At 39.2% G+C, this 27459-nt stretch overlaps 2 protein-coding genes across 2 annotated transcripts; both read right to left on the reverse strand.

The window, feature by feature from the left end:
• Window positions 1-985: 985 nt before the first annotated feature.
• Window positions 986-9795, reverse strand: LOC121933852 (vomeronasal type-2 receptor 26-like). The gene is made up of 6 exons (XM_042473844.1): window positions 9665-9795; window positions 6453-6654; window positions 4698-5546; window positions 2575-2802; window positions 2187-2313; window positions 986-1908 (listed from the first exon to the last, which is right to left on the reverse strand). The coding sequence occupies exons 1-6, from the start codon at window positions 9793-9795 to the stop codon at window positions 986-988; spliced, it is 2460 nt and encodes an 819-aa protein (XP_042329778.1).
• A 3321-nt stretch (window positions 9796-13116) lies between these two features.
• LOC121933853 (vomeronasal type-2 receptor 26-like) lies at window positions 13117-21091 on the reverse strand. Its single transcript, XM_042473845.1, has 6 exons — window positions 20888-21091; window positions 18678-18857; window positions 16322-17176; window positions 14838-15065; window positions 14451-14577; window positions 13117-14027 (listed from the first exon to the last, which is right to left on the reverse strand). Exons 1-6 carry the CDS (start codon window positions 21089-21091, stop codon window positions 13117-13119), a joined length of 2505 nt encoding a protein of 834 aa, XP_042329779.1.
• Window positions 21092-27459: the final 6368 nt, after the last annotated feature.

A 27459-nucleotide genomic window follows, 5' to 3' on the forward strand; every position in this document is an offset into this window, starting at 1 on the left:
AACACAGTGCTCCTCACCATTTGACAGTCTGTGATGTTACATCCACTAATTAATAATGAATCATATGATTAATAGTCCTTGTTCCTTATAAGATAAGTTCTAAGTGTGTATATGCATAATAGGTCTTTTAACCCTAGAAGATATAACAAAGCTTCTGATGTTATGCCCTCTTAGAATTTGTCCCTTGTATGGCTTGTTTGGTGAACTTGCTGACCCAAAAACAAAGCAACTTTGCAGAGTTTAGAATTATTGCTTGGCTTTGGTCCTTATCTCATAATACAGTGGATCCTTGTTATACGCTGGGGTTTGGTTCCAAGATCCTCTGTGGATACCAAAATCCATGGATGCTCAAGTCTCATTAAATATAATGACATAGCAAATGGTGTTCCTTACATAAAATAGAAAATCAAGGTTTAATATTTGAAATTTATACTTTTTTGGAACATTTTCAAACCGTGGATGCTTGAATCTGTGTATAAAAAACCCGTAGATAAGAAGGTCCGACTGTAATAAGGACCATCTGACACTCTTTGATTCTATTTGAAGCAAACTTTGTTGCATCATTTCAACCTTGACATAATTCCACCTTCGTTATTTCCTTGTATATATTTTGCAATTAATGCTTCCATCTACATCTGTCTGAAATAGCTCAACAGTATCTGCCCCAGTTGTCCGTTCTTACAGTACAAGATTTCATTTTCCTTTCGGTGGTAGCAAATATCATGGGCTTATAATGACTTTCATCACCTGAACAATTATGTAGAGCTGTAAAAAATATCCAGAGGACACCCCTCATCTTGAAAATCATCATCACCATCCTCATAATACAATTGACTATTGGGTAATGAATGGTGAAATTTCTATTCAACAAAGTCCTCTTTACATTGCTTAATAATGGAGCCAAACCCTGGTGAGAGGAAACGTCTGCAAGGAATCTGTCTGTATGTTCACTCACTTTTCTCCATCAGCATGTATCAGAATGATTTCATTCTTCATCCTTCATGTTCCACTCTTTTCTAATTATCAGCTGTTCTCTTTTGTTCAGATGAGGCCTCAGCAAAATGATATAAAATTTTGGAAAAAATACACAGACCAATAATCCAGCGCTGGAAGCCAAAATGGAGAAGACCTCCACCGCCACCATATATTTCCCCTTGGTGCTAAGATAGGTAGGAATAAAGGTCAACCAAACACTACAAAATAACAACATACTAAAAGCGATAGATTTGGATTCCTGGAAAGTGTCAGGTAACTTCCTGGCTAAATATGCTACAGTGAGACAGACAAGGGCCAGGAAACTCACAAAGCCCAGTACACAGTAAAACATGATGAATGATCCCTCATTGCATTCCACAATGATTTCTCCAGTTACTGAATACGTGTCAAAATCTGGAAAGGGAGGAAAGGTTGCCAGCCAGATAGTACAAATAGCAGCTTGGATGAAGGCACAGAAAAGGACAATGAAGCCACTCAGTTTTTTCCCTATCCATTTCTGAATTCTGGATCCTGGTTTGGTGGTCATGAAAGCTATAATCACAGTGACTGTTTTGGCCAGCATGCAAGAAACTGCCACACAAAAGATAATGCCAAAGGTTGGTTGTTGAAGAAGACAAGTTACCTTATCAGGATGTCCAATGAAAAGCAATGTACAAAGGAAGGAGAGCAGAAGGGAGATGAGAAGAGTATAGGATAAGTTCTGGTTGTTGGCCTTGACTAGAGGAGTTTTGTGATACTTCATGAAGGTTCCTAGTACTACAGCTGTGATGAAAGAAAAAGCAAGAGCAGAAATGGCCAAACAAATCCCCAAAGGTTCTTGGTAAGACAAGAAATTTAGAGTTTTTGATATGCATAAATTATGGTCACTGCTTGAATACTGATCTTCTGGACACTGAAAACAGTCATCTGTGTCTGGAAAAGAAAATGTGCGCATCCAGACAGGTTGTATTTTGACACATGCCATTTTGAGCATATTCTACTTTAAATCTACTTTAAATCCTGTTTCTGAGCTAGTGTGATAAGGTCCTAAATACTGTATAGCTAATACGACATTGACATCTGAGACAGCAGGTTAAGTTTCATATTACCAACTACTGCTTTCACCATGCAGTCTTTTCAGTTTTAATGTAACATTTCAATGGTAGATCACTGCCAACATATCTGATAAAGGTTGTACATACCATTCTCACCTGTTTGGTTTGAAATTTTCCCTTCTGGACATGGAAGGCAGCTGTAGCAGCAAAATGGTCTCCCTTCTTCCTTGGTCCTTCTATAACCTGGGTGGCAATTGTCATTACACAATGAAAGAGGCTTAATCTATTCATAAATGAAAAAGACATACTTTAGAGTTTGGAAAATACATCAAGGAATTTCTATCTTTGAAGGTTTGAGGCTAAGAAGAACTGTAGAAGGAATGGAATATCCCAGTTTGAAATCATCTCATTCTTTCCAATCACACTAATTTTGTGTTCTAGGCTGGATCATTGCAGAACATGGTGTGGTTACCATAGGATGTGAACCAGTCTTTAAACACTGGAGAAATCACTGTTGATGTGTTGGCTTGTGCTGGAAACCTACCTGGTTAAATATGCTGGGCCAAACAATGGCATCCTCAGAAATTTCAAACACTTTATCTGGAGGAGCGTTGGGATCTATTCTTCCAACTTTTACTCTAAGAAAAGTTTGGTTTGAAAAAGTGACCCAGTTTATAATATTGAATCCGCCTACTAATTCTCCAGTTTGGTCAAAGGAAACCACTTCTCCAGCACTGTTGTTAAATGAGACGCTTCTCAGAAAATGGTGAAGCTAAACCAAGAATAAGAATGAGAATAATGTAAAGACATAAATACACTTGTAGACTAAATAGAGATTAATGTCATCTTATAATGGTGGTGTGATTAGTAGAAGAACTATTTTTACATTGCAATGGAGAAGTATTTCCATTTTATCTCTCTCAGTGGACCCACTCTGTGTCTATAAGGAATGAGGGGGCATAAAACAGGTTTGTAATGACATGTGGGCCTCAGGCCACAATTTGTCTGCCAGTGACTTACGCCTACTTTGCTTCAGTATTGGCTGCTTCCCAATTGCAACCCTGAAGTAGGAACAAACTATACCAAGTTGAAGCAAGGAGAATGGAAGGGGGAAAAATTATATATATCTGCCATATTCCATTACAGCATGCCACTTTAGAGCAACCCCAGAAAAGTGCAGACATTTCATTGAGTATTGTCTTTGGGGTGTAACCTGGCTATTGTGTCCTCCAACTGTCCTATTTTGGCAGAGGCGGTTCCAATTAAACCTCTGTCACCACACTTTAAAAAATATCCCAGTTTTTTTTCTCCTCCTCCTACTTTCCTCCTTCCTTCTTTACTTATTTCTGTTGGTTCAAGTTGAATTCAAAGTGCAAAGGTAGCCTACACTCCATTAACTCAGCAGAGAGAAAGGGGGCATGGGCTTCCTTTTCCAAGTAGGCTGAGACAAAAGCAAACTGCTGCAGCCTCTCCTAGTTGGTGTGTTCTTCCATATTAAGAACTGTTGCCATCTTGACCCTACTCCCATGTCACTTGGCTACACATGTCCCAGTTTTCATGTATGAAATGTTGGAGAGAGTGCCACCAATTCATCAGTGTGAGGGTCAATAGATAGATGGTTAGTCACTAGTGTTTCCCCCTTTGTCTTTTTCTCAGGTATATTTATGCAGTCCCTCCCTTTTTTGGCTTACTTTCTACTTGCTTTTTTCTTCAACGAGGCTAGACAGTCTCTTTAGATCCCACCCACATTTTTTTCAGGCATTAGGGTTTTAATCCTAATGCCAGCTTGCTTTCATGCACAGGCCTCTTGTATTGTGGATTAATTCTTCCATTTATATCATTCCCTATCCTTAGAGGGATTTCCTGAAACAATAAACACAAGTTTTTTTCTTTCCTTTTCAACCATGCTAGAGTATCCAGATGCAAAGGAATCTTGCAGCACCTTTGAGACCATGCAAAAGAAGTAGCATGAGCCTTATTAGACTTGGTCAACTCCCTTAGATTCATCTACGGACCAAGTCTATGAAAGCTCATGCTACAACTTCTTTCACACTGTCCCAAAGGTGCCCCAATATCCCTTTATCCCATACTGATATTCCAGACTAACACAGCTATAGACTTTATCACACAGAGGGAAATTGGGGGGAAAGCGGGGGTTTAAAATTTAAACATTAGCCCGTGAAAATTTCATGATTGCAGTGAAGATTTTCACATGCATCATGGTAAGGAGGACTTATTCTGGCAATAAACAGGTAATAACCAGCACCAAATCATTCACAATGATTGTGAATGATTTGTTGCTGTTTATTACCTGTTTATTTCTGGAATAAATCCTCTTTAATTGTGATGCATGTGAAAATCTTCACTGTGATCGTGTGATTTTCACGGGCTAATGTCCATTTAAACCCCCACTTTTCCCTGATTTTCTCTGTGTAATAAAGTCCTATGTCTCTGAATTCTAGAGCATCTAGAGTAATCACTGCTATTTCTCAAACAGGATTGCATTGCACTAGACCATTGCAGTGTATTAGCCTACATATGGGATATCTCTATATCTGGGCATGAAAGAAAAGAGAGGGAAAGAGACAATATCCACACTGTCCAATCTCAGTTGTTAACACCCACACAAATGATAAGCTCTCCTGAATGTTATGCTCTTAAAGTTACCTGAAGTGAGTGATGATTCAGAAGTATCCATCTCTCTCTGTGCACCCTTGTTTTGTGCTTCAAAATGGATAAAAGGATGGCATGCAAAGCATATGCCACAGCATAGACAGCATTGTAGATGCTATAGCTGTGGCTGGTCATGCCAGTTTCAAAAACAGATCCTGGGAGAGTCTCTATTTTCTCCTCACCAGTGCAGACATTTCCAGCCTTCTGTACCATGGATGTGGGGAAAAAACAGTTAAATGCCTGCTCCCAGAAGTCCATGATGCAACCATCTTCTTTATCCAAATATGGCTTTCTTGACTCAACAAATTTCTTGAATCCTGGCACATCCTTTGACTGAACTGAAAAGGACAGAGCGCCATGGAGAAAATCTGTGTCCCAACTTTTTTGAAAGGAAACTGAGGTGAAATCCATTTCTGCAGTCATAATCCAGACAGTGCCTTGTTTCTTCATTGACATTTCCTCAAATTCAAACAAACGGTGCAAAATTCTCCAATAGGTCATATCCTGAATTTCACCATGAAAGACCACTGTATTGGCACTGCTTTCCAGGATGATGTTGTACATTGCAATCCCTGATATGATTGTTCCAGCAACATCACTAGAAAGATGTATTTTTTCTATAAAATCAAGGCAAATACCACTCTGGATAAAGATGGGTAGCATATTGTGTATAAAAGTCTCTGCACTGTCAACACTGAGATAAACCACCCCAATCCATGTCCACTTGAAATACAGCAGCAGCTGGACAATTCCTGTATATTGATGGTGCCCATTGGGAAACATCCAGTGGAAGAAACGGCCTTGGGTTTGGCTATTTATTTCTGGAGCTGGGGCATAGGTGACCTAAGGGAAACATAGGAGGTCAAAAGAGGAAAGTTAAAACATTTCTGTGTTAAAGTTTTATATGTAACCTCCACAGATTGCTGAAAGCAGTTTATGAAAAGTTAAAATGATAATGCAACAAATTAAACCAGGGTGGTGGTGGTAAAACACCCAAAATTAGCCATAAGGCAGAGTGAAACAGCTACCCTAAGTGACAGAGCACCCTGAAAGTACCAGATATTCTTGAACACCAAGACAAAAGTCACTTCAAATATGTTTTTAGGGGAAAAAAACTATGTACAGTTCTAAAATGTACAACGCACTTCAGTCAATGGCTGCATGAGTTCAAAGATATGCACATTGGGGGGAAAAGCCATCAAACAATGCACAGGCGAACATGTATACATTTATATGCACCCCCACAACTCATACAGAATCAGTATGCAGCTTTGCAATGGTGAGAACAAGCCTTTCAGATTTATCCATCCCTAACCAGGCATAGGCTTCATCAGTTCTGACAACCATAAAGGTCCAAGGCATTTCTCAAACTGGTGTCTGAATCAACAATGAGGTCTGACTCCAGGATCAAAATTGTGATTCACAAATAATTTGCAAATTGATACTGCTAGTCAAAAAAATCTCTATGCTCCCTCCACTCCATCTATCCCTATCTACATCTTTTACCTTGAAAGTTGTATCAACAGGATTTGGAAAACATGAAATGTACTCCATCATACTATTGGGGACACACATGAATAAAGGAATGCCCTGAATTTGTTTATTTCACATGTTGAAGCAAGTCAAGCACTATGCACTGTTCCTGTTTCTGTCAAAGCAGTTTTAATCTCCAAACAGTCAAGCTACATTGAATAGCAAGAGAATTGTGAATGACTGGTTGATCTCTAATGTTTCTTGTACACAACTTACCTGTGGTATCTTGTAGTTTCTCAGGATGGCTGCCATGTGAAGACAGATGTTAGAGTTAGGTCCCCCAATGACTGCTACTGGAATATTCTGTATATCACATTTGTAGTTAGGAATAAATTTACCCCTTGAAGAAAGAAGTTCCATTGAGGACTGAAAAGTTAAACTTGGTCTAAAATAATTATTATAAATGTTGAATCCCAAGCTGATGTTGGGTAGGATTTGAACATTTTCATTGATCTCCTTTACAGCAAATACCAAGGCGAGAATGTGCTGATAGATTTGAGTGAATACCCTGCAATGAGAGTTACAACATGGTGCCTCAACTTCAGAATGTGAAGCCAGCCACTTATCATTTCAGTGTAGGTTTATGAACACCATTAAACTAAAACGCACTGCCCTTTTCTGTCCTCTCCGGACCTACATGTGGGATGAAACCTTTTAAGCATGGATTTTATCAAGCAACTCTGTGCCCAGGTCACAGGTATCATGTACCCGATCATGGCATCCCGTACCCAATCTGGACTTCTCCCATACTTTGTAAAGAACAAGAAAAACCCCTTCTTTCAAAATGTGTTGGAGAAGTCCAGATCAGGTGCTGGATCCATGATCGGGTATGGAATGCTTCCGATCTTGGCATGGAGGCATGTGATAAAATCCATGCTTAAAAGGTTTCAGCCCTCGCCTATGTCTGAAGGGAAGGACAGAAAAGGGCAGTGAGATAATCTCTTTAGATGGTTTAATCTCAGTCCAGGAAAGCCTAAAGAGGGATGGACAGATATATGAAGCTAATACTTACCACACAAACATGAATAAGCACAATGCTTGAAACCAACACAGGCAATTATGAAGAACTCAGGACTCACAAGAATTTCAACACTGTGAGCCTCTCTATTATACTAAAATGTATGATCTAGTATAATTTTTGAACAATTTTTAGTAAAGTTCAGGAAGGAGATTTTTACACAGAGACACAGAGACAGACATATACACATTAGAATTTTGACCCTTTGTGAAGAACTGGACAATTTTCATGTAAATGAATGAAGTTCCAATGATTATTTTAGTCTTTTACAAAACTGGAATCTTCATGGAAAGTTGCCTGTTCTGAGGGAATCAACGTGGTCGAGTTTCTGACAAATATTGTAGGTACAGAGATATTTTGCATTGCCATGTGAAGAATAAAGGAAAATAAGAATGACCCTGCTGGATCAGACCAGTGATCTCTCTAGTCTTAACATTCTGTTCCCACAGTGGCCATCAGGGATTTTTCTTTCATGCTTTATCTCACAGTGCTTCTGATACTGGAGGTAACATGTAGGGATCCTGACTACTAGCCAAAGATGGCCCAAACCTCAATGACTTTACCCTATTCTCTATGGCATTTATTACTGCCAACTACAATGTGTGCCAGTAGTTCCCATTGTTTATGCACTGTGAGAAGAAGCACTGTTTTTTTATCTCTCCCAAATCTCCTAGTGTTCATCTGCTGTAGATGATCTTGGCTTCAAGTATTATTGGGGGAGTGGGAAATAAAGCTTTCTCCTGTCTAATTTCTCTACATCAAGCATAATTGTATACAACTTTGTAATTTCTTCCCTTATTAATTCTTTGCCTGAGTTAAACAAGTTGGTATAGTGGTTTGAACATTGGACTATGACTGGAGATCAGGAGAACTGGAGATGTGATTGTCATTCTGCCATGGAAACTCAGGCACATCACACACTCTCAACCCCAGGAAACCCTGTGATAGGTTCACCATAGTTTTGCCATATGTCAGAAAAGACTTGAAGGCACACAACAACAACAGCAACAAAAACAACCAAATTCTCCTATATCTCCAAATATAGTCATTCTTTTTTCACAAGGGAGTTGCTTCAGGCCCTCTGTGGCTGATTTTTGTCACTTTTCCCAGCTCTACAATATCTCTCCTCAGGTTAACCTAGATAGATAGATAGATAGATAGATAGATAGATAGATAGATAGATAGATAGACACACACACTCTCTCTCACACACACATGGTATATCATTTTTAACACAAACAAAACTAGAAAAGGACTCAGAAAAGAAAAAGTGACAACAATAACTCAGAACAGAATCCTTAAAATGACAAAATATTGTGTTGGTAACCATGACTGCTGGCTTTCTGAGCCAAGAATAAAGACTGATTCCTCCAAAATTTACACTCTATGTACAGTAGGCAATGGATAGATTTTTTTACTATAAGAAAATAATAAAATACCACCAAGTCTTTTAGGTTCAGATAGTAGAAAATGACACTGAATGCCAGATATGATTACACTATAAATGGGGCTGAGAGCAGGATGATAGAGCTAGTTTTATTTTCATTTCTTTTTCTAAAGATCTCACAAGTAAACAGCCATTACAATCTCTTATGGTAACGAATATCACAGTTAGTGTTATATGCAGAAATATTCACCCTGCGTCTCCCACTGTTCAGCTTCAGTGAATGACTCTGGGCTCTAGTACTATGACAAAACAATATAAATTTTCTCCTTGTTTTCTCCACTTTCCCATTGTGCCTAATAATGAATTTGTCTTTTTTTTAAAAAAATAGCAGTCCCACTGACTTGACATTTCCATTGAGCTATATATCACACATAAAAGATCCTGTTCTTGGTCAGTTACTGGCAGCTCAGATTTGATCGCTAGATATATGGAAATTATTGCTCATTGGGCAGCAGTTGCCCCAATATGCATCATTTTACATTTGCTTAGATTGAATTTCATTTGTTATTTTAATTTCCATTTCCACAATCAGGAGAGTCCATTTGGACTATTTAATAATCTACTTCTGTTCTCATTACTCTAAATATATATTTTTGTCATCAAAGGATGCATTTATCCCCTTAAGGTTCTTGTGGATGTTTCTTCTGAAAATGAGAGAGAGTACAGACATGTCTGCAGAAGGAATAGGCCAGAAATATAGATTACAGATGAGATTCAGTGGGACAAGGATGGGACAGATTACCATTAAAAACTAGTCTGCAGTCACCTTAATTCCATGCCCATTGTACCTAGTTCACTTTGGAACTTTTCAAGTTTGCTGCATAGGAATACATGTTACAGAATACATATTACACTAAGGTAATATTCCCCAGGCAACTGAAACAAATGTGAATTGAAAGAACAAGCCAGTTTTGTGGAGATTACCTAGAAAGAGGTTAAAGACTGAGACAAAAAATTCCTTACATGGTCTCATGGATCATTTCTTCATTAGGATGTCTTCTGAATGTTACCACATCTGAAATGAGGAGGGACTGAGAAATTATGCTGGCAATGGTAAGATCTCCTGCTTGATAATACTTGTGAAGAATAGGCATGGGTCCACTGATGGTATATTTAGCAACGGGAATCTTACACACACCAACTGGAAGCAGCACCAATACCAACGTCAGAAATATAGCCATTATTAATGGAAACATTAATTCTAGGTGCTGGATGACCTCTATATCCATTCAAATAACTGAATGAAAAAACCTGCCTTGAACCACAGCCCACTTGACTGGTTATGCATGTGGAATATATTATGTATAGTGTTGAAAAATCAGATAGATCTTTTACTCTGTGTTCCCTGCACCCTGATTGTCAAAGGAAATATTAATAGCTTCCTCTAGTTTTGCTTCATAGCCATACTAGTGGCTACTAGAATCCTCTAGGGATTTGAGAAGAAGAAGACTAAATAGGTGAATTTGCTAATTGCAAGGGAGATAATGACCTATTTGGAATTGTTAGGTTGTAACTGGCATCGCCAAAGAAAATTTGTTTAGCAGGGGAAGTCCTCTTTGACTTTTCACAACAGATTAGAAAGTTGTGGTAGGTGTAGAGAGATCTTGTAGCACCTTTGAGACTAACTGAAATAAAGACGTTGGCAGCATGAGCTTTTGTAGATTTTAGTCTACTCCTCAGATGCATCTGAGATTTGAAACTAGAAATGTTCAGTGGAAAGAATCAGAAAATATGGGGGCAATGTCTGCATCAAGCTGCAGCGCTGAATACCTTAACCAATACTGACCACATCTATCCGTTTCAGCTTATTGTTTTCCTTTGTTCACCAGAACTCCTAGGGGCTTCATATGAAGAAGTAGAATTAACAATGGTTACTTCGATAATTACAGAACAGATGGCAGTCAACCAAAGACGTAATGTCCTGCAGTACTTCAGAAAAGCCACTGTAGACCAAGACTTAAGAACTGAATTAAGATGATAGACTGACACAATAAGGAACATGTTGCTGGGTTTCCATTTATATCTGTGCATAACATTGGTGGCAACTTCCAAATCACTCCAGGATTTCAATACAAGTAAGTTTCAACACTTAAATGGAATCTTCAGTGTCAGAAGAAACAAGATACAAGCAAAAGTCTTCTCTGCATTGCAGACTCAGGAAGCGTATTGTTTTCTCTTTGACTTCACAAAAATAAAATAATTAGTAAATATCCTTACAGAAATGTTTAATATTCTTCCAGTTTGAATGTCCTCTGCATCCAGAATAAGTACACAAAACCTTTCAAATAGCTTGCACAAGGAACCACAAATTTATTAACATTTCAGAAAGTGCATTTCCAACATAATTTTCTATTTCATGATCATCTTCCCCTCCAGAATTCAGACTGACCGTACACTTATACTTGCTAGAAACAACATAAGGCCACAAAAAAAAGTCATGGTGGTTCATAGAATCATAGAATCATAGTTGGAAGAGACCTCAAGGGCTATCCAGTCCAACCCCCTGCCATGCAGGAAATCTAAATCAAAGCATCTCTAACAGATGGCCATCCAGCCTCAGTGTGAAGACCTTCAAGGAAGGAGACTCCACTACATTCCAAGGGAGTGTGTTCCACTGTCAAACAGCCCTTATTGTCAAGAAGTTCCTCCTAATGTTGAGGTGGAATCTCTTTTCCTACAGTTTGCATTCATCATTCCGCGTTCCAGTCTCTGGAGCAACAGAAAACAAGCTTGCTCCCTTCTCAATATGACATCCCTTCAAATATTTAAATAGGGCTATTATATCACCTCTTAACCTTCTCTTCTCCAGGCTAAACATCCCCAGCTCCCTAAGTCGTTCCTCATAGGGCATGGTTTCCAAACCTTTCACCATTTTAGTTACTCTCCTTTGGACACACTCCAGTTTCTCAATGTCCTTTTTTAATTGTGGTGCCCAGAACTGGACAGGTGGGGCCTGAGCAGAGCAGAATACAGTGGCACTATTACTTCCCTTGATCTAGACACTATATTTCTATTGAAGCAGCCTAAAATCGCATTGGCCTTTTTATCTGCTGCATCACATTGTTGACTCATGTTCAATTTGGGGTCTACTTGGACTCCTAGATCCCTTTCATCTATTACAGCTAGATTATATACTGGCCAACCAGTTCCCAATGGGAATTCCACAAGCAAGACCTGAGTCTAACACCACACTCTCTCCCCTGGTCATCAGTAACTGATATAGTGAGATATGCTGCTTTTGATACTGGTGGCATCCTTACTTGTAGCCATTTGCAAATTTCACTTTCATGATTATTTTTCCTATTGTCCCTTTAAACCCACCCAAGCTTGGACTCATCATTTCATCTTGTGGTAATGAGCTGCACAGTTTAACTACATGCTGTGTAAAGAATAGAAAGCAAGATGGCCATTGGATTTTGCAATCTGTGATATGGGCCTAAACCTAACATATACATTTGTTTGTAAAATATCTGGACACAGATATTGTGGAGCTTATGGCTCCTATGTAGTTTTGGTATGATGAAACATTATCAGTCCATGCTACACAAACTCTAGATTTAGAAAAGGAAATTATTGCTATAATGCATAACAAGATGTGCATTTCTGGAAAGATGCCTTACGTACTAGCAAAAATAATCTCTGATTCATTCTGAGGCTTTGGGTTCAGTGTCCATGTCTGTGGTCAGTGAGGCATTAGCAATAGCAACTGATGGACAGCATAGGCAGAAGGGATGAGTTTCTTGTTTATCTCATCTTTAACCACCATTCCCTTCTATGCTGTTGGATATATCTAATACTTTGGGCTTGTTTGGTCCAATTATCCAAACACCTGGCATGGCACGTTGGTAAGGAAATTTATATTGAGATAACTATGCTTTAACATACATTTCATTATATGAGCATGGAATGTGCCTGGACAATGGCACAGCCAATGGATTTTCCAGTATTTTCACTGTATCTAATTAATGGCTTCTCCAGAAAATATTGAGCCTCAGAATAAGCTGGAGGTCCAATGGAGATTTGGTTGGTGGAGGGCCATGAGAACTTGTTGTAGTTGGTCCTTTGGGAATGTATTGCATTTCCAGTAGATTTCCCCTCAACAAGGAAAGGGGAGAAGGCATCCTTGACTATTGGATTTAAGATTAAGATAAACGGACAGCAAAGAACAAATATAACTGCATATCCCAACATTTCTTAGGATTTCAATATGCACATGCACATCAAAACTGCAGAAAATGGCTACATTTTCATATAGACATAATGTAAATATGAAGTTGCATTGTGTGTTCATCATTTGATTAAACCAGCTATTTATTGACTATTGATTAAAGCGATCAATCAGTCCCAATTGGCTACATCCCACTGCTTGTATTGTGATATTGAGTTTATCTCTGATTAAATGATGTTATATAAGCTTACTTTCTCTCTCTTTTTCGTATTATCAACTGCTCCTGCTTGTTTAATGCAGGGTGCACCAAAATAACAAAGCATTTTGGAGAAAAAATACAACCCAATAAACCACCACTGGAGGCTAAGATGGAGAAGACCTCCACAGCCACCATGTATTTCCCCTTGGTGCTCAAGTACGTTGGAACAAAGGAGATCCAAACACTGCAGAAAACCAACATGCTGAAGGTGATAAATTTGGCTTCATTAAAAGCGTCTGGTAGCTTTCTGGCTAAGTAAGCCACCATGAAACTCACAAAGGCTAGCAAGCCCATGAAGCTCAAGACCAAATAAAACCAGACATTTGAACCTTCATTACATTCCAGTACCATTTCTTCAGATATGGAGTGTTTGTCTAAATGTGGGAATGGGGGAGAGATTACCAGCCACGCTGTGCAAATAATAGTTTGAATAAAGGAGCAGGAAATTACAATGGAGCTGGTAAGTCTTCTCCCCACCCATTTCCTAATTCTGGACCCTGGCTGAGTGGCCAGGAAAGCTAAAACAACAGTGATGGTTTTGGCCAATATGCAAGAAACAGCCACTGAGAAGATGATCCCGAAAGCAGTTTGTCGAAGGAGGCAGGTGACCTTCTGAGGCTGGCCAATAAATAGGAACGTGGAAAGGAAGGAGAGCAAGAGAGCAATGAGGAGAGTGTAGCTCAGGCTGCGGTTGTTGGCTTTGACTATGGGAGTGTTGGAGTACTTAAGGAAGATCCCAAACACCAGAACTGTGATGAAAGAAAAGGTGATTGCAAGAGTGCTCAAACTGATCCCCAAAGATTCTTTATAAGACAAGAAACTTATATCTTTCTGGATGCATTGGTCCTTTCCATTGTTTGGATATTGATCTTCTTGGCATGCCAAACAGTCATCCATATCTGGAAAAGAAAACGATTTTTACAGGATAAATATATTTATAGTACATGATAATAATGAGCAGTTAACATTAATGAATAAATGAGTGTTGTAAGGAATTAAGCACTAATGAATTCATAAATTGGTAATGAGTTATGTATCTAGCTTGATCCCTCAGTGCTAAGTTGATATTCTTTTCAAATAATTTTTGGATTGATTTAGTGTCACTTTCTCCGTTTTCCTGACAAAATGAGTCCAGAGTCAGGGAGAACCAGATCTCCAACGTACAGTGACATAACTATATAAGCAATGAAAAAGATTCTCAAACTCTGTATAACTTTTTTGATAACATTAACACAACTAGATCTGTTCTATCCATTGCGCGTGCCCATAGTTTGTAACATACCTAATATTTAAAAAAAACATTTATATCCTGTACATCCTACCTTCTTGATTTGACATCTTTCCCTCAGGACATGGAAGACAGTCATAGCAACAAAATGGCTTCCCTTCCACCTTTATCTTACTGTAGCCTGGATGACAATTGTCGTTACACAAGGAAATGGGCTGTGTCTGTCAATAAATGGGAGAAGATTTTTTAAAAAAAACATTGGTTTTTTTGTTTTGTTTTGCTACACAGATCCAAAATGGTTACGTACTAGTTTTGCTTTCAGAACATTTGGAATACAATGAGCTTTTGGAACATAATACTAGAACATTTTGCCCATGAGCTGTTCATCTACCTATGTTCAACATGCTAATGAGAAACCTGGTGTCAAGAGATGGGCGTAACATAGCCTTGCTCCCCCTTGATTGAGGAGAGCGCTGTTCACCTGATTAAACTTCCTGGGCCAGGTGATGCCACTTTCAAACATGCTTAACAGCTTCTCTAGGGGAGCATGGGGGTCCACTTTTCCAATTCTGACTCTGTGGAAAGACATGTTTGGGAATGTGATCCAGTTCATAATATCAAAACCAGCATCTATTTCCCCATTTTGATTAAAGGACACCTTCTCTCTGACACTATTGTTAAATGAAACACTTCTCAGATGGTGGTGGAGCTAAAAGGAATCAAAAGAAGACAATTAGCAAACGTATGCTGGAACATACAAAAATCTTTCAAGAAGGTAGACAATGCTCCCCTTTAAATTGCTACACATGCCACCAGAGTACTAATCCAACACTTGAAATATTCTAGAATATCAGAACTATTATAGAACATCATTAACTGTATCATTCATATTTTTATCACAATTATAATGACTATAATATCATTAGTGATCATCAGGCTGGGAAATAGACATACTTATACCTTCTATTTAGCTCTTATGTAACTATTTTCTATCATTCTATTTTCTAAAGAAGGAAGAGGGGTGAAAATAGGAGGATTGCTGGATTTACTGTAGGCAATTGCTTGGCCACTGTTTCTCCAGAATGTGGGACTAAATAGGTCTTGGTATAATTCAGTGAGGCTTTTCTTATGTTCTCATTCAAAGGCATATCCATGTTAGTCTAGATCAGTTTGCAAGGGGATATTGTAGCAAAGGGGTACTGGAACACTTTTGGGACTAAGCGAGAGAATGAAAGAAGTTAGCATAAACTTAATAGATTTTAATTGATTTTCTCAGATGCAGCTGTGGAAGTAAACTGAAGTCTATGAAAATTTATGCTACCAATTTCTTCCTTTGTCCCAGTTAATCTCAATGATACACCAATGCGTCTTTGCTCCAATATCCCTTTTCATAATTATGTTCTTATGTTGCTTTGCTGGTCTTTTACACAGAGAAGATAATTTCTTGGAAAGTTGGCTATTCTCTTCCTACCAATGATATGAGAAGGAAACTCTCTCTGAAGGAGATCATAGAATCATAGAGTTGGAAGAAATACCGAGGGGCATCCAGTCCAGGCCCCTGCCATGCAGGAATACACAATCAGTGTCCCCTGGTTGTTTTATGGTAAATGTCTTCAGTGCAGCAGGTATGTCTGACTTTAAGAATAAAAGTGTGGGTAACAGTTTTCTTTATACATTGGTGTGCCAAGGTTTCAAGTCTAGTGGGCAAAAGTGAAATGCATTTGTCATTTCTTATTTGACACACAACATTCTATGCAGTTTTAAATATCTTGTTACACACACATAGCTATGATGACAACAAAGCACACACAGGGCTCCTGCAAATGCACACAGGACATATGCATTGTTATTCTATTTAGTTTGGAATATCTTGGGACATGTATAGGCAGGATGCAAACAAAGCAGAAGAACAAACCTAAAAGATAAGTTGCACAGCACTCCTGCATTATGCGCAGAAGACATTACCTGCCACAATTGATGAGTCTGAAGCTTCACTCCCATACCATCTGCCATTCTTTTGTGTTTAACTTTCAGTGAATGCATGGCTTGCAAAGCATGTGCCATTGCATAGACAGCATTGTAAACACTGTAACTGTGGCCGGTCATACCCATTTCAAACACAGAGCTAGGAAGACTTGCTAATTTCTCCTCTCCAGTGCACCTATTTCCAAAATTCTCATTTGAAATAGAACTTGGGAAAGAACACTGAAATGCCTGTTCCCAAAAAATCCTCAATAAGCTGTCCTTTTTTTCTGAAATAGGATTCCTTGCTTGAAGAAATTTCTGGAAGCCTGGTACCTCCTTTGAGGAAACAGCAAAGGATATTGTGCCGTGGAAGGACTCTATGCTCATCATTCTCTGAAAGGGAAGGGATGTGAATTCCATCTCGGCAGTCAGAATCCAGACTTTTCTATTTGCTGGAATGCCCACATAATCTGGAATCAAGTGTAGCATTCTAAGAGAGATCATCATCTGATTTTCTCCATGTCCGATCACAGCTGTAGCATTGCTGTTCATGATTAGCTTGTATAGTTCAAAATTCCTAGTTACCATATTCCAAATATCTGAAGAAAAAGACTCCCTAGGTAATGACTTGATGAAATCAAAGCAAACACCCTTTAGAGGAAACATGGGGAGCACATTTTGCACAAATCTTTCACCACTATAATTGTTTATAAAAAGCACCCCAATCCAGGTCCACTTGAAATGCAACAGCAACTGGAGAATCCCCATATTTTGATGGTACTCATTGGGAAACATCTGGTAGGAAAAAACAGCCTCTGTATTATTATTCACCATTGGGGTAGATCCATATGTCAGCTAAGGAAAGTGGAGAAAATGAGAATTTTGGAAAATGCATTTCCAAAACAAAATACTGTATATATTCATGTATAAGTCTAGAAATTTTAGTCAAAAAATTGACCCCCAAAACCTGAATCGACTTATCCAAGGCTCAATGTAAGTGCCCTGTGCTCACTCTTACCAAAAAACGAACCAACCTCTGATGAAAGGCAAGAGCTTAATCTGTCCTGGAAGCACTAATTCCCCTCTCTTTTCTTATTCATTCAGCTTTTAGTGTGAACACAAACAGTGAAGTCTGCTTGAACTTTGTAAGTTGTTTGGCATCATTTCCTTTTGTTTCATTCTTTACATCCTTTGTTAAGTGCCTCTAAGTTTTATCCTTGATTTATCCATGGGTTATATCAAAAGCCACAATTTTGGCCCCAAAATCTGTCCTCGACTTATACATGAGGATGACTTATAGTCGAGTATATACAGTATTGATGTCACATATGAAAATCCATACTTGGATTGATCATGGATTATGTACATCTCGGCATAGTTATTAGATTTTGGCATGATTAACAACTTGGTCTAAATACTGTTGGTAAGTCCCAGCTAGAGTATACCCACTGAATGAATTGTTTAATGGTGACCCAAGATGAAATAAATCCTTTTGATTAAATTGATGTGTTTCACATCAGACTAACAACAGGATTCCAGCTGCTTTGCCTGAAATTTTGGGCAGTGGAGTACAGCATCCTTTTTGAAAAACAAATTCAGAATCCATTGGATATCATCCCTGGAGCATTCTGTCCCTAGGACTTTTGAATCATCTAACGTATTTCCATATAGAATTTAAAACAAAACAAAACAAAAAAACAACAACCATGCATTATTTGAAGGTTTCCCTGACAATATTTTGTAAGCACTTACAAAGACTAGGTGTGGTTTATGATGTATTTTTCTTCTTTTACATTGTCCTTGTTACTTTTATTCTAAATTAACATGAAAAACTTAACCTGACCTGTGGACCCAGGATGATGACTTGCCACACAAATAATTGAAAAACGTTGTCCTGAGCAATAAGCAATAGTCATTTCGTTAAAACAGAACAGCACACATTATTCTCTGGATGAAACTTTCTGCTGTCTCTCATCATATGTCACCTGAGGCAACTGCCTCACTCTGCCTTTTGATATGACTCCCCATGAGAAATCAAATCAGATTTTCCTTTGGATTTTTGTTTAACAACAACCATGAAAAATCTAGAAATGGTGCAATCATCTCCATTCCAATAACCAGCACATATGGATAAAATGACACCTGTAAGGTATATCCTTTAAAATCCCAAATAAATCCAAATAATTGTCTCCTTGGTCAGGTGTTGATCTCTCACCAGCATTTAAGGTTCTCTCAACATTTCTTTTCCACTTAATGCTTTCTATCCTAAGTCTGCAAAAAAGTGATATAAATAGCAAAAGGGGGTGGGGGGGTGAGTGACTTTTTGGTGTCCTAAAAATCATGAGCAACAGCTTACCTGTGGAAGCTTGTAAAATTGCAGAATGGTTGCCGCAGAGTGACAGAATTGGGGGTTTGGCCCCACTATAACAGAAGCTATGTTGGTCTGGGCATCACACTTGTAGTTAGGAATGAATCTGTCATGAGTTGAGAGAAGTTTCATTGTGGCAAGGTAGCTCCATTTTGGTGAGAAATAGGTGTTAAAGACATGGATGCCCAGGGTGATATTGGGTAGAAGAAGAGGACTACTGTTGATCTCCTCGATGGCAAATGCCAAGGCCAGGATATGCTGGTAGTTTTGATAAAAGTACCTATAAAGAGATTTAGATCTTGTGGGGACACTTTACCTGCTTCAGAAATTGCTAGTTAACATATTTTAATATAATATTGTGGCTTTGTATACAAGTAGTGTGAATTTGGGGAAGAATGATGGGAATTGGAACTGTGATCTTTTACTCCTCTGGTTATCCGCTGATCAGCAACATTAATTGGGGATCCAGAGGGACACAGAGATGCACAGTGTTAAAATATAGCTTCAAACATACTTTGGCTGAGATCCTGTGGGGCAGCTATGCCATATCTGCCTTTACCTTGGCCACATTCAAGACTCAAAGTTTCATGAAGGTGGCAGAATTGATAGCTTGAAAGGTAGCATTAGTGAATACTAGCAATAAATAAAACAGTGAACAGTAAAAACAAAAAAGTATGTCATAAAAAATCTAAGGACATAAAAATTGCAAATTTCATTCTTGCAAGCCAAAATAAATACTATTACAATTTCTTCTCCTCACCATGAGAAATTTATCAATGCTCTTTCCTGTGAAAAACCCTACCCACATGCTTCGTGCAGAATAATTCCAAAACCATGAAGATTTTTACCAAAACAATTTTTGACATTGAAGAAACCCATTTTTGTAACCAGCTTTGAGATACATTCAAATAGCCTTTCCATTCCTGTTATACATATTAACCACACTACCAAGAAATGCCTAAAAGGGTGTTATCTAGGCTTGTAATATAAATACTGCAACACAGAGAATAGCAAAATAACGACAAGAGAGCAGTAGCAATTCATTACAAGGGTTCCTCTTTTTCTTTGTGAAGAACAGGAACAATCTGCTTAGAGATAAAACCAATCATTCAAAGAAACCTAAGGTTAGTTACTCTGGACCAAGGTGTGCCTAGGTTTTTGTGAAATCTCCTCCAACTGTTGGTAACACTGGAACAAGCTTTTCTAATTTTGATCATTCTTATTATCTTGTTAAAACTCTATTTTCCTCCATTGATTGTCCAAATTCTGTATCTAATGTTTCTTCTTAATGCCTCAACCCAAAAGCCATTGCAAGAGGAATTCATATTTTACTTAGATATTACAGGGCCCGAACAGACATGCCAAAATAAAGCTGCTTCAGGTCACTTTGGAGTTATGCTGTTTAAATGACACATACATCTTAAGAGGCCAGAAGTTGCACCAAACCTGTGCTCCAGACTTTAGGACTGGAGCGTGGCTTTGGCGCGGCTTCCAGCCTCTTAGGACACCATGCATCATTTAAACAGCATACCTCCAAAGTGACCCAAAGCAGCTTTATTTTGGCCTGTCTGTTCAGGCCCATAATCTCTTGTTTCTGGAAGTGGCTAGGCATAGTTGGGACACCCTGCGGGAAAAAAGTCTGAGATTTCTTTCTGACAAAGAAATCCAGCATTAGGCTGGTGAGAGGATAACATCTTAAAACAGGGACTTTGTGCTTTGAGAGAAAAGACTCCAACTCCAGATATTAGAGGAGGAGGAGGGAGGAAGCTGAAGGTATTTTTTTTTTTGCCAGCCCCCACATTGGAACTTAGAGCCTAGATGAAGGAATTAACTTTAACCTATTATATATAACATTTATGATCCATCACACATTTTCACACTCAAAACTTCCACTTTCAAGACGTGATTTTTTTTATATAGGATTTTCTAAAGTATCAATTGAGCCATCCTAAAGTGAAAGACATGCAATATCAGAGATCAGGATGAATAATGGTAGAATCAGGATTCATTTGTAGAAACCAACAGTGGCATTAGTAACAGTAATAGCAGAAAGACGAACCACCATCCTAAGAGGCCAAATGAAAGTCTGAATGCTTTTCTGCCTCTCATTCTCCAAATGGGTGAAGGTCAATCAATCCAGCCTGTTTGAAGCTATTCTATGATCTTAAGGAATGGATAAAAATGGCTACTCCATACATGATCTCATCATGTTGTTCTTCCAAAGGATGTCTTCTAAATGTTATCAGGTCAGAGAATCTGTAGAACTGAGAAACAATGCCAGCAACGATGATATCTCCAGAATGATACTGACTGTGCTTTATATAAAGAGGATCACTGGCAACACATTTAGCAATAGGCTTATTGCAGATGACTTGAGTCAGGAACACTAATATTGGTGTCATGAACAGAATCTTTATCCTGCACAAAATTCTGCCTTGTAGCCATAAATTCATCCTCCAACATTGTCAAAACATCTTGTTTGCCTGGAAAACTCAGTGTGACAACTATGATGCTTTGACTTACTGACTGCAAGTGAGAACTGCAAAGAAGCAGGCAGATGGAACTATGACTGTTTCTGTTCTGGATTACGCCTGGAGTATTAATAGAAACCCAGTCATGTTTTTGCATTGTTCTCTGATACTTCTTAGAGACCTCAGAAGTAGTTGGAAGGTAGCATTTTCATAATTATATGGTAGATAACCATGCATTCTTCTTTACTTTGTCTGTTATAGTGAAGAAGAAACTATGTTGATCCCATCTCAACAGAAACAATTTGAGGTCATCTGATTGACAACAAGAAAAACCTATGATCTTTTAATGCAAAGCCAGACAAGGTCAGGTAGAAAAACAGCCAGTAGGGAAATAGAAGAAAAAGTCTGTCATGTCTGTAACTGTTGAGATTTCAGAAGCTTGAATCAGGTCCCAAACTGGGCCAGGTTTTCAAACTGAGACAGTTAAAGAACCCAGATGAAACTTTGATCTGAGTTAGAATAATGCAAAGTGGAGTTTCTTCCACCCATTTCTCTTGTAAACTCTAGAAGACTACTTCTTCTTGGACTGCACAAAATGTTAGAGTTACATGCCTATGTTTATTTCTTCTGTATGATTTGTAGCACCTTTGCTTGATGAAGAACCAGCAGAGCTTCAAAAGCTTGCACCATGTATTTTGTGCACTTTGGTTGGCCTAAAAAAAAACACTCTTTTGTGGATTTTGGATGTTATTGTATTTGCTGTATGGCCAGCAGAGCACAGCGACCTCTGGATGCTTTTTGCTGATGATGCTGCCCTCGTTGCCCATATGGAAGCAGCTCTGCAATGCCTAACATCTTGTTTTGCTACAGCTGCAGAACTCTTTGGACTGGAAGTCAGTCTGAAGAAAACGGAAGTTCTCTACCAGCCTGCACCACAGGAAGAACACTACCATCCCCACATCACCGTAGGCACATCTGTGCTTAAGTCTGTCCAGCAGTTCACCTACTTGGGAAGCATCATCTCCTCAGACGCCAAGATTGATAAAGAGATTGATCACAGACTGGCAAAGGCATATAGCGCATTCGGAAGGCTTCACCAAAGAGTCTGGAGAAACAAACACTTGAGGCGAAGCACAAAAATCAGTGTGTATAGAGCCATTGTACAGCCGGCCCTTCTTATACACGGATTTAAGCATACATGGTTTGAAAATGTTCCCAAAAAGTATAAATTTACCTTACTTTTCCATTTTTTTATAAGGGACACCATTTTGCTATTTCATTATATGTAATGGGACTTGAGCATACACGGATTTTGTTATACACGGGAGATCTTGGAACCAAACTCCAGCGTATAACAAGGGTCCACTGTACTGTCTATTCTCCTCTATGAGTCTGAAACATGGGTCACTTATCGGCAACACCTACGAATCCTTGAACGCTTTCCTTGAACGCTTTCATCAGCGCTGTTTACGCACAATTCTAAATATACACTGGACTGAATATGTGACAAATGTTGCTGTCCTCGAACAAGCAGGGATCACCAGCATTGAGGCCATGCTATTGAGGACGCAGCTGCACTGGGCAGGACACGTTTCTAGGATGAAGGACCATCACCTCCCCAAAATAGCATTCTATGGTGAACTCGCCACGGGTCAGCATAAGAAGGGTGCTCCAAAGAAGAGATACAAGGACTCCCTGAAACAACTTCTCAGGCTTGGCCAGATAGATCACCAACAATGGTCCTCCCTGGCCTTGCATCGGGAGGCATGGAGACACACTATCCATGACGCTGCAGCCTTCTTTGAAAGCTCACGCCGAACGAGCCTCGAAGAGAAACGACAACGCAGAAAGAACCGCAACCTGGAAACATCACCCAAGGAGACTTTCTGCTGTGCTTTCTGCAACCGGACCTGTTAATCCCGAATTGGCCTTTTTAGTCACCAACATGCTTGTACAAAGCGTGGGATGAGTCCTTCCTGAATCTTTGTTCGCGAAGCAAAGCCAGAGAGAGAGAGAGAGAGAGAGTATTTGCTGTATGGCCAGCACAGCACAGCGACCTCTGGATACATTTCTATATAGTGTTCAGCATGTTCTCAGTTTCTGCCATGATTTCCCTTACCTATAAGCTACCTAAGATAATGGGGATGACAAGGGAAATCATGTTGAGGTGTCTGCTCTTTAGACAATTTTCTTAGCATGAAATCCCATGGATTGAAGCATGGCATAGCCAATGAATTTTCCAATTTCATAAAAGACCATTCAGTCACTGGCTTCTCCAGCAAGGATTAAGGGCTCATCTACACAGGGGAAATAAAATGGTCTCACCCCACCCTCACAATGAACTATCTTCACAACACAGGGCCAAATCCCTGATTTGAGTGAGAACTATCTTCATGATGCAAGAACAGTTCTGCATCAGAACCCTCCCCACCCTGCCCAGTGTAGATGAGTGCTCAGCCTAAAAAGATGATAGTGGTCTTGTGGATGTGTGAAAACTTAAGGCTGCATAGATCACAAATGTCTGTTGCAGGTTATCTCTCTGTCATGCCTGGCATACCCAAGTCATTCTTCAGGGTCAAATAATCAGAGACCTGTACTGAAAGTAGTAGTGATAGTTTTGAACTAGCAGTTGCCTGAACAAGGATTTGTAAATACACAGAATGGAAAAGAATCCTTCATGATATCTTAGAGCGTTAGGATAAGCCAACTCCAAGCCACAATGTCACCGCACAGAAAAGCAGCAAAAAATTATCTCCTTATGCCACAACTACATAGGAACCATAAGCTCCACAATATCTGTATCCACATATTTTGCAAAATAATAGTATATATGAGATTTAAGCCCATATCACAGTTGCAAAACCCAAATGGATCTTGCTTTCCATTCTTTACATACTGTGTAGTTAAACTGTGGATGATTTAATTTTAGGTAATTGGGCAAAGAAATTTGGGACATTGGATTAATGGAAAATGCTTATTTAATGTTAATTAATGAAAACTGGATTTTCTGAAATTGGATTTTACAGCAAGCGGTTTTCATAGAATCATGCAATCATAAAGGAGCCTCATGGGCCATTGAGTAAAAAACCCTGTTCATTACAGGATCTCCAGCTAAAGCATTCTCAGTACTTCATTCTCTTTTTGAATACATTCAGAGAAAGAGGCCCCACTACATCTCTATGCAATGGGTTCCACTTCACCAAGCTGAAGAAGCCCAACTTCTTCAACCTTTCCTCATATGTTTTGTTCTTAATGTCCATTTTTATCCTTGTTACTCTTTTCTGAACCTACTCTAACTTGTCTGTAAAATGAGCCACCCAGAATTGAATGTAGTAATTTATATGAGGTCTATCCAGTGCAGAATATAGTGGGACTATTACTTGGAAACAATGCAGGCCAACATTTGCCACTTTTGCTGCAGCATCACAATGTTGGCTCATGTTCAATTTATAATAAATAATAATAAATTTATTATTTTTATACCGCCCTTCCATAGATCAGGGCGGTTCACAGCAAATAATCTTTTATTTATCAAAAAATTATGATCAGCAATAATCTCAAGGTCCTTTTTTGCACCTAGTATTGCTGAGTCATGTATTCCCTATCTTATAAGTATATATTTGGTTTTTGTGGCCTAAATGTCAAATTTTATATTCATAAATTTTACATTCATCTCTATTGAATTTCATTTTATTAATTTCTGCCTTTTAAAAAAGTTTATTTAGGTCCATTTGAATTCTCCTCTTATCTTCCAATGTGTTAGCCACCACTACTACCCCAGTTTTGAGTCATCTGATAAAGATTTCCTCCATCCTGTCATCTAAGTCATTGATAAAAATGTTGAAGATAATACCCCTGGGAAGAAGCCTGAGGCACTCCACTTGAGACCTCCTTGTAGTTTGAAGTGCAGCCATTGATGATGACTTTTTGTGCATGATTTTCATTAATATGCTATGGCAGCCACTGAACCAATTCCCCAAGAGCACATAGTAATCTGTGGAAAGATGCTACCTCTAGTATCCTATTTCTTTGTTAAATTGCATAAAGTATGCAAGACTCTTGTCATAGTCAGACTCTTGCCATGTTTAAACTATTTGAATGGATGGTCATTGGTCAATTTTATTATTTAAATTGCAGCCCCCCTCCCCTCCAAAAAAAACCCTGATTCTCTCTTACAGGCTCAAGGTGGTACTTGTTTTGGCCATAGGCAATGGCTCAGATGTCAACTTCCAGTTCACCTCCTGTTAGAAAAAAGGCCTTAGCTGTCTGGAAAAACTACAAAGTTTACCTACCTCTAGATAGGAGATTTGGAGGCAAAACATTTGGGTTGTCTTCTCCTTCTCCCCTTCCCCTTTGCAGCAATTGTGGTTGTCAACAGGTTCCCGAAGACACAGCAGCCGGCTTCAGGCAGTGATTGGCAGCTATGATCACTTGCCCACCCCTTTTGGGGATGCTGTGTAAATATGTACATAGCAATCCTATGCTTCAGGAGATAGGAGGAACAGTGATCATGGCTGCCAACACCTTTCCAAAGCTGACTGCTGTGTGCATATTCAGACAGTAGCCAGCTTTAGGAAGTGGTTGGCAACTGCGATTACTCATTCCCTTCCTCCTCCTGGAAGGCAATGTTTGGCAGAAGACAGATCATGCAACTGAGGATTGCCAAAGCACTATCATGGGTGAAAAGTGTGATAATAAATGATGCCAAACCAGTGTACTTCCATTCCTCAAATAGTACGATTATGATGGGACAGCAGGTTGGTGTGATAAAGTCCGAATACCACCTTCTTATTACCTGAACAACTTGTAAAACAGAACAGGCAGTAAGCATTTTACTTTACATTGGCCTTTGTGGTGCCCCCGTCATGTGCTAGGGGTTGGCCGAGGACCTAGCGTCCATACCAGCCTCACCCCTAGCACGTGACGGGGGTGTAAAAATGGTCGCGCCCTATACACACGGGAGTAGCCATTTTTACATGCCAGACGCTTAACGTCCACACATAGTGTCGCGAGAATGATGCATCGAGTGCGCCATTGGCGCCTTGTCGTGTCATTTCTGCAACGCAAGAATAAGCGCCATTTTGGCACTTCTTTTTAGCTGCGCTGGGAAGCCTCACGGTTTGACCGCTGGGGCTTCTCGGCGCAGCTAATGACAGCGCAGGCAGAGCGCCACTTTTCGGCACTCTATAACGCGCCATTGTAAGCAATGACACCTGCACTGAGCTGAAGGTATGGAAGGTATGAAGTTGGGAACAGAATGCTTAATGATATTGCAGAAATGAACTACAGTAAAATTCTTGTTCCTTGTTCAAACCATTTAAGGTGTCTCTCTTCATAATTCCAGGGTATAGAAAAGATCTGATCTAAAAGGATATTAATTGCTTATTTAACTTTGTATAGTCAAAGTAAAGGAAGTTGTCTGCTGACATGAACTTAAAAAGTGAGGCAGAAGAATCCGCCATCACTCCATTTCAGCTGCAACTTCATTTGGTTTTTTAAGCTTTCTCATACTGAAAACCTGGCCCAGTTTAGAACCTGAAGAAAACCTGTGCCATCCCTACAAATACAGCTGTAACAAACATTTCCCTTTACAGTTGACCCCCATTTCTCATAGACTTGAGGTCCCCGGTCTTGAATATTCATGGAGGGGTGACCTCTCCTATTTTCAGTGGGGTACACCCATGCGGCACATGCCTTGCACATGCTCTTGGGCATGTGCATCATTCAAGCTTATATGGCTTGAATATAGGCGAGTCTACATTTTCATGCACAGGGTGTGTGTGTCCCTGGAACGGATCCCCTGCAAAAATGGAGGGCCGACTGTATGTGTTATTCCCCCCCCCCCATTCTCATAACTGGCTACTCCTCCGCTAGTGTTCACCTGCTGTTTACTAGAAGTCTACTTGTTTCTCTTGCTATCCCTAGTGTGATCCCTAGGGTGTTTATTGTTAAGATAACTGTTTTCTTCTTCAGTGTCACAGAGCAGTAAGAACATGACTATACAGCTATCTACTCTATAATTATCCAAATAATTATTCTCTTGAATTCTACCACTTCTTCTTCTCAAGTCCCTGAAGAATTTTAGCAAAGAATTTTAGCAAACAAACGAAAATAATGAACTTGATCACAAGTATGATGCTATTATATCTTGCGTAAATCAGAGCAGAGAGCAGACACAGCTCCATCTGTCTGATTCCTTACTTTCCGTATATGCCTTGTGTTCTGTCTTCAACTCAGTGAGTCAATGAGCATAGCTGTTGGATTATCTTAATCATGAAGGCTCAATGTAAAGACCATTT

The sequence above is a fragment of the Sceloporus undulatus genome, chromosome 6 (genome assembly GCF_019175285.1).
Source record: "Sceloporus undulatus isolate JIND9_A2432 ecotype Alabama chromosome 6, SceUnd_v1.1, whole genome shotgun sequence".
In the NCBI taxonomy this organism is placed as follows: domain Eukaryota; kingdom Metazoa; phylum Chordata; class Lepidosauria; order Squamata; family Phrynosomatidae; genus Sceloporus; species Sceloporus undulatus.

Bases quoted from the DNA above. Each gene is read 5' to 3' on its own strand.
- LOC121933852 (XM_042473844.1), bottom strand. From the start codon at position 9,795: ATGCCTATTCTTCACAAGTATTATCAAGCAGGAGATCTTACCATTGCC. The intron at 5,547-6,452 runs GTAAGTTGTGTA...TGTTTCCCTTAG, and splicing joins GAAACTACAAGATACCACAG to GTCACCTATGCCCCAGCTCC. The intron at 1,909-2,186 runs GTGAGAATGGTA...TTTCTTTTCCAG, and splicing joins GAAAATTTCAAACCAAACAG to ACACAGATGACTGTTTTCAG.
- LOC121933853 (XM_042473845.1), bottom strand. From the start codon at position 21,091: ATGACACCAATATTAGTGTTCCTGACTCAAGTCATCTGCAATAAGCCT. The intron at 17,177-18,677 runs GTAAGCTGTTGC...CACTTTCCTTAG, and splicing joins AATTTTACAAGCTTCCACAG to CTGACATATGGATCTACCCC. The intron at 15,066-16,321 runs GTAATGTCTTCT...GATTCCTTTTAG, and splicing joins AGACTCATCAATTGTGGCAG to CTCCACCACCATCTGAGAAG.